Below are 15,347 nucleotides of genomic sequence, written 5' to 3' on the forward strand. Positions count from 1 at the left end.
TGCACGCGTGTGTGCGCGCGTATGTGTGTGCACGTGTGTCTGTGCGTGTGTGTCTGTGCGTGTGTGTGTGTGTCTGTGCGTGTGTGTGTGTGTCTGTGCGTGTGTGTATGTGTCTGTGCGTGTATGTGTGTGCGTGTGTGTGTGTGTGTGTCTGTGCGTGTGTGTGTGTGTGTGTCTGTGCGTGTGTGTGTCTGTGCGTGTGTGTGTGCGTGTGTCTGTGCGTGTGTGTGTGTGTCTGTGCGTGTGTGTGTGTCTGTGCGTGTGTGTGCGTGTGTGTGTGTGTGTGTGTGTGTGTGTGTCTGTGTGTGTCTGTGTGTGTGTGTGTGTCTGTGTGTGTGTGTGTGTGTGTGTGTACTCACCTAGTTGTACTCACCTAGTTGAGGTTGCGGGGGTCGAGTCCGAGCTCCTGGCCCCGCCTCTTCACTGATCGCTACTACGTCACTCTCCCTGAGCCGTGAGCTTTATCATACCTCTGCTTAAAGCTATGTATGGATCCTGCCTCCACTACATCGCTTCCCAAACTATTCCACTTACTGACTACTCTGTGGCTGAAGAAATACTTCCTAACATCCCTGTGATTCATATGTGTCTTCAGCTTCCAACTGTGTCCCCTTGTTACTGTGTCCAATCTCTGGAACATCCTGTCTTTGTCCACCTTGTCAATTCCTCTCAGTATTTTGTATGTCGTTATCATGTCCCCCCTATCTCTCCTGTCCTCCAGTGTCGTCAGGTTGATTTCCCTTAACCTCTCCTCGTAGGACATACCTCTTAGCTCTGGGACTAGTCTTGTTGCAAACCTTTGCACTTTCTCTAGTTTCTTTACGTGCTTGGCTAGGTGTGGGTTCCAAACTGGTGCCGCATACTCCAATATGGGCCTAACGTACACGGTGTACAGGGTCCTGAATGATTCCTTATTAAGATGTCGGAATGCTGTTCTGAGGTTTGCTAGGCGCCCATATGCTGCAGCAGTTATTTGGTTGATGTGCGCTTCAGGAGATGTGCCTGGTGTTATACTCACCCCAAGATCTTTTTCCTTGAGTGAGGTTTGTAGTCTCTGGCCCCCTAGACTGTACTCCGTCTGCGGTCTTCTTTGCCCTTCCCCAATCTTCATGACTTTGCACTTGGTGGGATTGAACTCCAGGAGCCAATTGCTGGACCAGGTCTGCAGCCTGTCCAGATCCCTTTGTAGTTCTGCCTGGTCTTCGATCGAGTGAATTCTTCTCATCAACTTCACGTCATCTGCAAACATGGACACCTCAGAGTCTATTCCTTCCGTCATGCCGTTCACAAATACCAGAAACAGCACTGGCCCTAGGACTGACCCCTGTGGGACCCCGCTGGTCACAGGTGCCCACTCTGACACCTCGCCACGTACCATGACTCGCTGCTGTCTTCCTGACAAGTATTCCCTGATCCATTGTAGTGCCTTCCCTGTTATCCCTGCTTGGTCCTCCAGTTTTTGCACCACTCTCTTGTGTGGAACTGTGTCAAACGCCTTCTTGCAGTCCAAGAATATGCAATCCACCCACCCCTCTCTCTCTTGTCTTACTGCTGTCACCATGTCATAGAACTCCAGTAGGTTTGTGACACAGGATTTCCCGTCCCTGAAACCATGTTGGCTGCTGTTGATGAGATCATTCCTTTCTAGGTGTTCCACCACTCTTCTCCTGATAATCTTCTCCATGATTTTGCATACTATACATGTCAGTGACACTGGTCTGTAGTTTAATGCTTCATGTCTGTCTCCTTTTTTAAAGATTGGGACTACATTTGCTGTCTTCCATGCCTCAGGCAATCTCCCAGTTTCGATAGATGTATTGAATATTGTTGTTAGGGGTACACATACCACCTCTGCTCCCTCTCTCAATACCCATGGGGAGATGTTATCTGGCCCCATTGCCTTTGAGGTATCTAGCTCACTCTGAAGCCTCTTCACTTCTTCCTTGGTTGTGTGCACTGTGTCCAGCACATGGTGGTGTGCCCCACCTCTCCGTCTTTCTGGAGCCCCTTCTATCTCCTCTGTGAACACTTCTTTGAATCTCTCGTTGAGTTCCTCACATACTTCACGGTCATTTCTTGTTGTCTCTCCTCCTTCCTTCCTTTGCCTGATTACCTGGTCCTTGACTGTTGTTTTCCTCCTGATGTGGCTGTACAACAGTTTCGGGTCAGATTTGGCTTTCGCTGCTATGTCATTTTCATATTGTCTTTGGGCCTCCCTTCTTATCTGTGCATATTCTTTTCTGGCTCTACGACTGCTCTCCTTATTCTCCTGGGTCCTTTGCCTTCTATATTTCTTCCATTTCCTAGCACACTTGGTTTTTGCCTCCCTGCACCTTTGGGTAAACCATGGGCTCATCCTGGCTTTTTCATTATTCCTGTTACCCTTGGGTACAAACCTGTCCTCAGCCTCCTTGCATTTTGTTGCTACATATTCCATCATCTCATTAACTGGCTTCCCTGCCAGTTCTCTGTCCCACTGAACCCCGTTCAGAAAGTTCCTCATTCCTGTGTAGTCCCCTTTCTTGTAGTTTGGCTTCATTCGTCCTGGCCTTCCTGCTTCTCCCTCCACTTGTAGCTCTACTGTGTATTCGAAGCTTAAAACCACATGGTCACTGGCTCCAAGGGGTCTTTCATATGTGATGTCCTCGATATCTGCACTACTCAAAGTGAATACTAAGTCCAGCCTTGCTGGTTCATCCTCTCCTCTCCTCTCTTGTAGTGTCCCTTACGTGTTGGTACGTGAAGTTTTCCAGTACCACCTCCATCATCTTAGCCCTCCATGTATCTTGGCCCCCATGCGGGTCCAAGTTCTCCCAATTGATCTCCTTGTGGTTAAAGTCACCCATGATCAGGAGCTTTGCCCTGCATGCATGAGCTCTTCTGGCCACTCCAGCCAGTGTGTCAACCATCACTCTATTGCTCTCGTCGTACTCTTGCCTTGGCCTCCTGCTGTTTTGTGGTGGGTTATACATCACTGCTATTACCACCTTGGGACCTCCAGAGTGAAGCGTTCCTGCTATGTAATCACTTTCTTCTCCGCTGTCTCCTCTCTCCAGCTCATCAAAATTCCAGCGATTTTTGATCAGCAATGCCACTCCTCCACCCCCCCTGTTCCCTCTGTCTTTCCTCAGGATTTGGTATCCCATTGGAAAGATGGCATCTGTTATCATACCTGTAAGCTTGGTTTCTGTGAGAGCTATGATGTCCGGTGATGCCTCTTTGACTCTTTCATGCCACTCCTCCCACTTATTTGTTACTCCATCAGCGTGTGTGTGTGTGTGTGTGTACTCACCTAGTTGTACTCACCTAGTTGAGGTTGCGGGGGTCAAGTCCGAGCTCCTGGCCCCGCCTCTTCACTGATCGCTACTAGGTCACTCTCCCTGAGCCGTGAGCTTTATCATACCTCTGCTTAAAGCTATGTATGGATCCTGCCTCCACTACATTGCTTCCCAAACTATTCCACTTACTGACTACTCTGTGGCTGAAGAAATACTTCCTAACATCCCTGTGATTCATCTGTGTCTTCAGCTTCCAACTGTGTCCCCTTGTTACTGTGTCCAATCTCTGGAACATCCTGTCTTTGTCCACCTTGTCAATTCCTCTCAGTATTTTGTATGTCGTTATCATGTCCCCCCTATCTCTCCTGTCCTCCAGTGTAGTCAGGTTGATTTCCCTTAACCTCTCCTCGTAGGACATACCTCTTAGCTCTGGGACTAGTCTTGTTGCAAACCTTTGCACTTTCTCTAGTTTCTTCACGCGCTTGGCTAGGTGTGGGTTCCAAACTGGTGCCGCATACTCCAATATGGGCCTAACGTACACGGTGTACAGGGTCCTGAATGATTCCTTATTAAGATGTCGGAATGCTGTTCTGAGGTTTGCTAGGCGCCCATATGCTGCAGCAGTTATTTGGTTAATGTGTGCTTCAGGAGATGTGCCTGGTGTTATACTCACCCCAAGATCTTTTTCCTTGAGTGAGGTTTGTAGTCTCTGACCCCCTAGACTGTACTCCGTCTGCGGCCTTCTTTGCCCTTCCCCAACCTTCATGACTTTGCACTTGGTGGGATTGAACTCCAGGAGCCAATTGCTGGACCAGGTCTGCAGCCTGTCCAGATCCCTTTGTAGTTCTGCCTGGTCTTCGATCGAGTGAATTCTTCTCATCAACTTCACGTCATCTGCAAACAGGGACACCTCAGAGTCTATTCCTTCCGTCATGTCGTTCACAAATACCAGAAACAGCACTGGTCCTAGGACTGACCCCTGCGGGACCCCGCTGGTCACAGGTGCCCACTCTGACACCTTGCCACGTACCATGACTCGCTGCTGTCTTCCTGACAAGTATTCCCTGATCCATTGTAGTGCCTTCCCTGTTATCCCTGCTTGGTCCTCCAGTTTTTGCACCAATCTCTTGTGTGGAACTGTGTCAAACGCCTTCTTGCAGTCCAAGAAAATGCAATCCACCCACCCCTCTCTCTCTTGTCTTACTGCTGTCACCATGTCATAGAACTCCAGTAGGTTTGTGACACAGGATTTCCCGTCCCTGAAACCATGTTGGCTGCTCTGTGTGTGTGTGTGTGTGTGTGTGTGTGTGTGTGTGTGTGTGTGTGTATGTGTGTATGTGTGTATGTGTGTGTGTGTGTGTGTGTGTGTGTGTGTGTGTGTGTGTGTGTGTGTGTGTGTGTGTGTGTGTGTGTGTGTGTGTGTGTGTGTGTGTGTGTGTGTGTGTCTCTGTCTCTCTCTCTCTCTCTCTCTCTCTCTCTCTCTCTCTCTCTCTCTCTCTCTCTCTCTCTCTCTCTCTCTCTCTTCAAAACTAACACAAGCGTTGCCATATCATATCTACATTAGTAGCTACAACATTACTACATTGTGTCATATCCATTTTTGCAAGTAAATACAGGAAAAGAAATCCAGAAAGAACAGTGGGTGGCAAGCCTCCCTCATATCAACCTGTACTATAACAAAGAACAGTGGGTGGCAAGCCTCCCTCATATCAACCTGTACTATAACAAAGAACAGTGGGTGGCAAGCCTCCCTCATATCAACCTGTACTATAACAAAGAACAGTGGGTGGCAAGCCTCCCTCATATCAACCTGTACTATAACAAAGAACAGTGGGTGGCAAGCCTCCCTCATCACAGCATCTACTATAACAAACACAATCCAGATAGATGATTCAGATGTACAGTAAACTGCAGTTATATAGTTACAATGTGGCTGAAGTCAGCATCAGTAGAAGTGATCAAGTATTGGTATCCAGACTCCAGACAACAATCACAATATGAAGTATTTTTCCTTATTGTCTCCTTAGCAGCTAATACAGTATTATAAATCATATCTAAAACTGTGTTTAATAACTGCAAGGAAAAGACATTACTTGAGGAAATAGCTGGTGGTGGCACATTTCTCATCTGGAAGCCCCATTCAGCTGGGAGAGGATGAGGGACTGACACAGAAGTAAATGGTTAACAATAATAAAAAAGAAGGGTATGGGGGAGAATGAGTAAGGTAATGGGAGAGTGAGATGTTAGTCTCTCATTAGTAGAATCCACAGTTATAAGTTTCACCTCCGTCCTCCTCCCCCACCAAAGTAAAGTTAATAGAAATTAGATATGCCTTGGTTCACATCTAATTATAATATAATATAATCAATGACACTTTTGTCTGGTCTTAGGTTTGGCCTTCTGTTTGGTCTTTTGTCTGTCTTAGGTCTTTAATCGATAACAAAATAGCACAATACTATGACTGGAACAATACACAAATAACCCACACATAGGAGAATAAAACTCTTGACAATCTTTCCATCCAACTTTTAACATTAACTAGTCACACACATGTGAAGGTAAGCAACCCAGCATATATAATGGCTGCCTTCCCATAGTGCCATCTCACTAGTTAAACCTTTGAGGGGTCCAAGAATTTTCAAAACAAAATTTACTTTTATTCTTATGAAATGGCAGATAATCTTTTTCTGAAGGTAATGAAACAAAACGTACAAAATTTGATGGGAAATTTATGAAACTGCACTATAGCAAATTTTATTGTGTAAGCGATATTTACGCATCGGCAATTTTGCCCACTTTGACTCCTAGTTTAGGCCAATTACATTATTCCAGTCAACCAAATTCTTAGCTATTTTGCTAGTATTACTTCTATTTTATCGATTGAGCACAAGAAACTGCCCAATCAACTATTTCAACTACCCAATAAAGTGATCAGAATTTGGCAATTTGGCCAATTTCAACAAAATTCAAAATATTTCAATTTCAAAATAGGGTCCAGAATAAACAATGCAGACATTCCTGGCACTAAAATAACATTTCCTCTGTTTCTCAGTTATGTTTCCAGGCTTTACAGATGTATTCCATTTTGAGTTTGATTTACATAAAAAAATTTATTCACACCAAAAAATAGAAGATTTACTGTTATGCAATACTGCGATAATTTTTTTTTTTCAACAAGTCGGCCGTCTCTCACCGAGGCAGGGTGACCCAAAAAAGAAAGAAAATCCCCAAAAAGAAAATACTTTCATCATCATTCAACACTTTCACCTCACTCACACATAATCACTGTTTTTGCAGAGGTGCTCAGAACACAACAGTTTAGAAGCATATACGTATAAAGATACACAACATATCCCTCCAAACTGCTAATATCCCGAAATCCCTCCTTTAAAGTGCAGACATTGTACTTCCCATTTCCAGAACTCAAGTCCGGCTATATAAAATACGTAACTGGTTTCCCTGAATCCCTTCACTAAATGTTGCCCTGCTCGCACTCCAACAGCTCGTCAGGTCCTAAATACCATTCGTCTCCATTCACTCCTATTTAACACGCTCACGCACGGTTGTTGGAGGTCCAGGCCCCTCGCCCACAAAACCTCCTTTACCCCCTCCCACCAACTTTTTCTAGGACGACCCCTACCCCACCTTCCTTCCCCTACAGATTTATACTATCACCATGTCATTCTACTTTGAACCATTCTCTCTAAATGACCAAACCACCTCAACAACCCCTCTTCAGCCCTCTGACTAATACTTTTATTAACTCCACACCTTCTCCTAATTTCCACACTCAGAATTTTCTGCATAATATTTACACCACACATTGCCCTTAGACAGGATATCTCCACTGCCTCCAACCACCTTCTCGCTGCAGCATTTACAACCCAAGCTTCACACCCATATAAGAGTGTTGGTACTACTATACTTTCATACATTCCTTCTTTGCCTCCATAGATAACGTTTTTTGCCTCCACATATACCTCAATGCACCACTCAACTTTTTTCCTTCATCAATTCTATAATTAACCTCATCCTTCATAAATCCATCTGCTGACACGTCAACTCCAAAATATCTGAAAACATTCACTTCTTCCATACTACTACTCCCCAAATTGATATCTAATTTTTCTTTATCTAAATCATTTGATACTCTCATCACCTTACTCTTTTCTATGTTCACTTTCAACTTTCTACCTTTACACACACTCCCAAATTCGTCCACTAACCTTTGCAATTTTTCTTTAGAATCTCCCATAAGCACAGTATCATCAGCAAAAAGTAACTGTCACTTCCCATTTTGTATTTAATTCTCCATAATTTAATCCCACCCCTCTCCTGAACACCCTAGCAATTACTTCTTTTACAACCCCATCTATAAATATATTAAACAACCATGGTGACATTACACATCCCTGTCTAAGACCTACTTTTACTGGGAAGTAGTCTCCCTCTCTTCTACACACCCTAACCTGAGCCTCACTATCCTCATAAAAACTCTTTACAGCATTTAGTAACTGACAAACCTATTCCATATACTTGCAACATCTGCCACATTGCTCCTCTATCCACTCTATCATATGCCTTTTCTAAATCCATAAATGCAATAAAAACTTCCCTACCTTTATCTAAATACTGTTCACATATATGCTTCAATGTAAACACTTGATCTACACATCCTCTACCCACTCTGAAACCTCCTTGCTCATCTGCAATCCTACATTCTGTCTTACCTCTAATTCTTTCAATAATAACCCTACTGTACACTTTTCCTGGTATTCTCAGTAAGCTTATTCCTCTATAATTTTTGCAATCTCTTTTGTCCCCCTTCCCTTTATATAAAGGGACTATACATGCTCTCTGCCAATTCCTAGGTACCTTCCCCTCTTTCATACATTTATTAAACAAAAATACCAACCACTCCAACACTATACCCCCCACCCTGCTTTTAACATTTCTGTCATGATCCCGTCAGTTCCAGCTGCTTTACCCCCTTTCATTCTACGTAATGCCTCACGCACCTCCCCCATACTCACATCCTGCTCTTCTTTACTCCTAAAAGTTGGTATGCCTCCCTGACCAGTGCATGAAATTACTGCCTCCCTTTCTTCATCGACATTTAGAAGTTCCTCAAAATATTCCTGCCATCTACCCAATACCTCCATCTCACCATCTACTAACTTCCCTACTCTGTTTTTAACTGACAAATCCATTTGTTCCCTAGGTTTTCTTAACTTGTTTAACTCACTCCAAAATTTTTTCTTATTTTCATTAAAATTTCTTGACAGTGCCTCTCCTGCTCTATCATCTGCTCTCCTTTTGCACTCTCTCACTACGCTCTTCACCTTTCTTTTACTCTCCATATACTCTACTCTTCTTATAACACTTCTGCTTTGTAAATCCCTCTCATAAGCTAACTTTTTCTCTTTTATCACACCCTTTACTTCATCATTCCACCAATCACTCCTCTTTCCTCCTGCACCCACCCTCCTATAACCACAAACTTCTGCCCCACATTTTAATACTGCATTTTTAAAACTATTCCAACCCTCTTCAACCCCTCCCTCCCACTACTCATACTTGCACTAGCTCACCTTTCTGCCAATAGTTGCTTATATCTCACCCAAACTTCCTCCTCCCTTAGTTTATACACTTTCACCTCCCTCTTACTTCTTGTTGCCATTTTCCTCTTGTCCCATCTACCTCTTACTCTAACTGTAGCTACAACTAAATAATGATCTGATATATCAGTTGCCCCTTTATAAAGGTGTACATCCTGGAGCCTACCCATCAACCTTTTATCCACCAATACATAATCTAACAAACTACTTTCATTATGTGCTATATCATACCTTGTATATTTATTTATCCTCTTTTTCATAAAATATGTATTACTTATTACCAAACCTCTTTTTACACACAGCTCAATTAAAGGCTCCCCATTTTCATTTACCCCTGGCACCCCAAATTTACCTACTACTCCCTCAACATTTTTACCCACTTTAGCATTAAAATCCCCAACCACAAGTACTCTCACACTTGGTTCAAAACTCCCCATGCATTCACTCAACATTTCCCAAAATCTCTATTTCTCCTCTAAACTTCTCTCTTCCCCAGGTGCATATACGCTTACTATAACCCACTTCTCACATCCAACCTTTATTTTACTCCACATAATCCTTGATTTAGTAAGGACATAGGAAAGTATTGGTTTGGAAATAGGGTAGTTGATGAGTGGAACAGTCTATCTAGTTAGGTTATTGAGGCTGGGACTTTGGGTAGTTTTAAATTTAGGTTGGATAAATATATGTGAGAGGGGTTGGATTTGAGTGGGATAGAGTTATCAGAGCTTATTTCTTGGGTAGCATTGAAAATTGAGTTGGGCAAATGTTTTGTTAGTGGGATGGATTGCAAAGGACCTGCCTAGTATGGGCCAACAGGCCTGCTGCAGTGATCCTTTCTTATGTTAAGTAATTAATACATTTATAGTCCCTCTTTTCCTGCCATAGCTTATCCTCCAACATTATTGCTACTCCTTCTTTAGCTCTAACTCTATTTGAAACCCCTGACCTAACCCCATTTATTCCTTTCCACTGAAACTCGCCCATCCCCTTCAGTTTTGTTTCACTTAAAGCCAGGACATCCAGCTTCTTCTCATTCAAAATATCCACAATCATCTCTTTCTTATCATTCGCACAACATCCACACACATTCAGACTTCCCACTTTAACAATTTTGTACTTATTCTCTTTAGTAATTTAGCAATTGCAATAATTGTATAAATAATATCAGCACATTCGTAAATGTATATTAGACCCACTAGTTGACATGTATTGGATGCATGACTCCATTTGTGTACTCTTAAACATTGGCAAAAATCGAACATTTCCACTACTTTGAGCTCAATTTCAAGCTATTTTCAGTACTAAAACCAATCTGTAATATATTTTCCATTCTATCAAATGAGACCAAGAAACCGTAAATACAAATGTAAGAATCATACAAAAATACACCGCAAAGCCGGTGTTTCAATCCAAAAACATGGTCACATTTTTTTTCTCATTATGTACTGCATGCTGCAGGATTTGTTTTATATGGTGCACCACATAGCTGCATTCTCTCATATCTAGGCCCAAATTTATCACTCACAGATTATCTAAGTGAGCTGAGCTCATGACATGGAACTACGGCTTGGACCCTCAAAGGGTTAATGGTCGCAAGTCAGACTGAAACACTCGTATGTTTCATTCTCCTATGTGTAGTTTATCTGTGAATCTTTAAGCTAGGGTCAACTGTACCTACTTACTGTACTTACATTATAGTGACTCATTACAATGTAATAATGTATATATTATAAATGTTAACACTGGTGTCACTGCTTTTATTACCTACAATATTATTACACAACTAATATTCTCTTCTATAAAGTACTGTATCAACTTTCTGTCATGATACCAACATTATTATTGAATAATGTCCTCGGATGAGCACAAAGCACAACATGATTGCTTTACTGAATATAAATTTAGAGTGTGAGCGTTCAGTGGATTGGAACTAAGGTAACATTTATGGCTGGCTAGCAGGACTTGAGTCCTGGAGGTAGGAAGCACAGTGCCTGCAATGAGGATAGCTGGGGATGTTGCCATTTGGAGGGTAACTTCAACCATGATGTTTGTAAACTTCTGGCACAGACAGCTATTGGATGAACGATGGCCAATGTTTCAATTGTAGGGTCACTCTACCTCAGTGAAAAATGGCCGACGTGGCAAGGAAAAAAACTTGCCATACATATCAGGTCACTGTAAGTTATGTGTGATGCAGCTTAAATTCAGCCAACAAAAATTAATTTGTTGATCTACATCGTGCCCAGTTCCCCACTTAACTATAGACATACTGTATGTGATAAACAGTAGTTTAGTAGTTAGCCAATAGTTAAATAATTCTGCTACGAGCCTTTACTGAGCACGCTGTATACAGGTTAATGTTGGCAGTCATGGTCTCCTCTCCAGGGAAAGAGGTAGCCGGCTTCCTTCCATGACGACTTATTTTGTTCAGGATGAGGAATGGATTACCGGGCAGCAGCATTTGCTATGATAGGCATCACTAGATTAGCTGATGAACAAGATGCATCAGAAAAATCCAAAAAACAATAATTATAATAATAATAATCATAATTACTAAAAACAAAATATATTAATATAGAGCTTTGCTATGCAAATTTAGTACGTACTTCTACAAATACTAGAAATTAAAAGTTTAATGAGAAATTAGAAGCAGCTATAAGCAAGCCTTATGTCAGACATTAAATAGGAAATTAGCTAGAACAACAAACTAAATACGTAATTCTAAGTACTGTCACTAAACCATAAAATATTTATTTTATAATGTACTGTTAATATAGGTAATCTACTAAAAATATTATTACTGATAATATCAAAAGTTTGTTTAGCTGCCCGGTAAAAACCACAGTAGAAAAAAAGCCAGAGACTTGCAACGTAACGTTATCTTAAGGGAAGGAAGGCGAGGCAAGGGTACTTTTTTTCATGCTTTCTGGCTACTTTAAGACCTGTTGCTGGAGAGAGAGAGAGAGAGAGAGAGAGAGAGAGAGAGAGAGAGAGAGAGAGAGAGAGAGAGGAAGGAAACTTACCACAAGATCAGCAACTATGAGATCTTGCTTGAGATATTAACAGGAAAATCTTCAAAGGATAAACCAAGAATAAATTAACTTTGTATACATCCCAACTCATCTACATAACAGCTGATCTAATGATAAGCAGCAGCAGCAACAGCAGCAAAAGGAAGGGATTCAGGATTGAGAATGCCCGTCGCCAGAAATGGTATTACCTGGACGGAGCCGTGGCGGTCTGCTGGGGTGAGGTTGCCGCCTAATATGTTGCCTGCCTGCTTGGGGGTTTCGGGCCAGGCTGCCGTACCCTTGGTGCCGCCCTGTAACATGGCCCCGTGGCCGTGTGAGATGCACACATGCTACAATAACCACCACCAGCTTTGCATACCACCTAACTATGTGGTAAGCAACAAGTGAAGATACACTAAACCATGTAACGGGCGATGTCTGAACCCATGGTGAGTGAGTTGTAAAACTCCAGGCCAGTGTGTAGGTCATTCTGCCAGCTGGCCACAACAACATTCATCGGACTATGTATATTTCTATATACCACAGGAAGGTTAGCATGAACCACTACTGTGACCACAAATGCAAGTTTTTACAGATGAATCTCACACCAGCGTGGCCATCATACTCTAGCTCAAGTCCCTTCAAAGCCATCATGATGGCAGCTTTGAAGGGACTAGAGGTAGAGCACACCACAGCCATGCTGATGGGAGATTCATCTGTAAAAACTTGCATTTGTGGTCAGTGGTGGCCCATGCTAACTTCCCTATGGTATATATATATATACCTAGTTGAATGAATCTTATTGTAGCCAACTGGCCCAGAGGCTTGTGCACTGGCCTGGAGTTTTAACTCACTCACCATGGGCTCAAATTCCACCCGTTCCCTGGTTTGTTTGCAATCGTGTTATAACGATTTCATGAGTCTTGAAGATACAGTGAATGTCAGAAATGTAGTCCACCTAACACATGACTACTCTGGACAGCAACCAAACTCATCACTGCACTCATCTCTGCTCTCACAAAATATTAACACATACATTTTTATATACTAATAGCCTAAATCTGTTGAGTGCATCTCAGCATACTACATTCCAACAAACTTTCACTACCTTCAGATGAACTCTGAGAAAAAGTAGAATACTAAACACCCTGTAAAAAAACATGAGTCTAATACAGTTAACACAAATCTGTAACCTACATTAGGAGAGATTCATAAATTGAATCTACAATTAAAACTGCTAAGTATCTTTTAATTATTATTCTGATGTAAACAGCCAGCTTTCTTAACAGTGTTATATTTGACTACATTTCCTCTAATAGAGTTAAGCTGCACCTGTATAAGTAATTCTTAGAACAAGAGTTATATAGTGAATATTTTTTGTGCCAACAAAAACCTAACCTACATTAAGCAACTCTTCAACATGCCTCACCCGTAAATCCACTCTGCATTTCTCCTGATAATATTAAACAAGCAAATAAAAAATAAATACATTAAAATAATGCAATATAATAATAAATAAATAAATAAATAAATAATACAATAATAATAATAATAATAAACAAGAGTACAAGACTGTGCACCTTTAATAACCCCTTCATGGGTCACTTTTATGAAATTATGCATTTCAACTAATTATTATATATACATTTTATTCTATAAGACACAGTATACTGAAGTCAATAGATGATATATGTTGTAATGGAAATGTCATATAAAAACTAAAGAACAATTAGCATATGCATATTACATACAAAAGTCAAAGTCTTGATTATCCGAGGTATCTGCCTGCTGAACACATACTCCTGTGGGAGAGTCTAATTCATTCTTGTTTATAGCAGCATCAGTCAGTCAGATATAGTAGCTTTTAAGAGAACAAGGAGGGGTGAGGATGTTGCAGTTCAGAGGATCATCTGAACTGTCACATCTGCACACTTCTGCCAAGACAATACAGGTGCTCCTCCACTTATGGTGGGGTTACGTTCTAAGGAATCCATCGTAAATTGAAAATATCGTAAACTGAATATGAATATATACTGTCACTGAATAAAACGAATAATTACTGTAACTAAATGTCAGTAATGAAAAGTAAATAAATGAATACAAGCTTATCCTAGAAGGAGGCGTGGTGGTCAGGTTGCATCACTGATCATGACAGACAGTTGGGTCAGCTGTTCAGGTCTACCTGGAGTACACCTCACTTTTTTCTCCATGGGTAAGTGGAACAGAATTCTTCCTCCGTAAGCCATGTGTGTCGTAAGAGGCAACTAAAATGCCAGGCCAAGGGGCTAGTAACCCTTACTCCTGTATACATTACTAAATTTAAGAAGAGAAATGTTTTGTTTTTTCTCTTTTGTTTACCTTAGGGTAACCCTGCTTTGATGGGATACAGCCGGTTTGTTGAAAGTAGTAGTAGTAGTAGTTTATCCTATCAAAGTTTCATGACCACTGAATGTGCATCACTACTGCACCATCATGAAGTCAAAATATTAAAAGTCGAACCTTCATAAAGCAAGGAGTATCTGTAATTGAACAGGTCTCCCCTACTCTCTTTGTTATACTGAGTGGCTATTTTAACAAGAAAAATTATAATATGACCATTTAAAAATAAATTTGGTTTGAAGCTGTAATATTAGGACAGCGGAACCTTAAATTTCGAACTTAATCCGTTCCAGGAGCTAGTTCTAAAGTCGAAAGGTTGGAAAGGCAAAGCAATATTTCCCATAAGAAATAATTGAAATACAATTAATCTGTTCCAGACACCCAAAAACATTCACAAAAAAATACATTTTATAGATAGTATTACATTATAGTTTTACATACATACAACAAATATAGTGTACAATTATTAATAAATTTAAATAAACATAAAAATAACATTTTTACTTACCTTTACTAAAGATTGGTGATGGCATCTGGAAGATGGGGAGGAGGAGAGAGTTGGGGTTAGTGTTTGGAAGGGGAATTCCCCTCCATAAGGACTTCAGGTATTAAAGCCCTCTCTGGGGTTACTTCCCTTCTCTGTCTTTTAATGCCACTGGACCCCTAAAATAGGACATGGTTCTGTCACTGAACTTGTTACAAAGATGGCTTGTTTCAGCTTGCTCAGGGTGGCACTTCTGCACAAACATTTGGACATCATTCCACTTGGCGCAAATCTCCTTAATCTTTGAATCAGCATGCAACTTCCTTGCCTTTTCACAAATAATCGTCTCTGAAACACTATCACCTGTCATCTCTTTATCCTTGATCCACACCAGCAACAACTTCTCAACCTGATCAACTATCTATGGTCTTTTTTTGGTTAGCCTATCAACATCTTTCGCAACATCAGCTTCCTTGATTTGTTCTTTCTTTAAGAAAGCCAGGATAGAAGCGATGGTCGACTTGTTTTTCCTGTACATCCTGGCAAGCTCAACTCGCACACCACTCTTATACTT

General features: G+C 41.4%; 1 protein-coding gene across 2 annotated transcripts in view; it reads right to left on the reverse strand.

Moving 5' to 3' along the window:
• The window catches only part of LOC128699910 (casein kinase I), a 66,581-nt gene extending 51,883 nt beyond the window's left edge, over nucleotides 1-14,698 (reverse strand). The window contains exons 1-2 of one of the 2 annotated variants that reach the window (XM_070102458.1): nucleotides 12,120-14,698; nucleotides 11,229-11,363 (exon numbers count right to left, since the gene is read on the reverse strand). In XM_070102458.1, the coding sequence (XP_069958559.1) occupies nucleotides 11,229-11,363; nucleotides 12,120-12,230 (246 nt within the window). In that variant the 5' untranslated portion in view covers nucleotides 12,231-14,698. The remainder of the gene's footprint in view (nucleotides 1-11,228; nucleotides 11,364-12,119) is intronic. The other variant, XM_070102460.1, reaches the window with a different exon arrangement.
• Nucleotides 14,699-15,347: the final 649 nt, after the last annotated feature.

This window comes from Cherax quadricarinatus, chromosome 81 (genome assembly GCF_038502225.1).
Source record: "Cherax quadricarinatus isolate ZL_2023a chromosome 81, ASM3850222v1, whole genome shotgun sequence".
NCBI lineage: Eukaryota > Metazoa > Arthropoda > Malacostraca > Decapoda > Parastacidae > Cherax > Cherax quadricarinatus.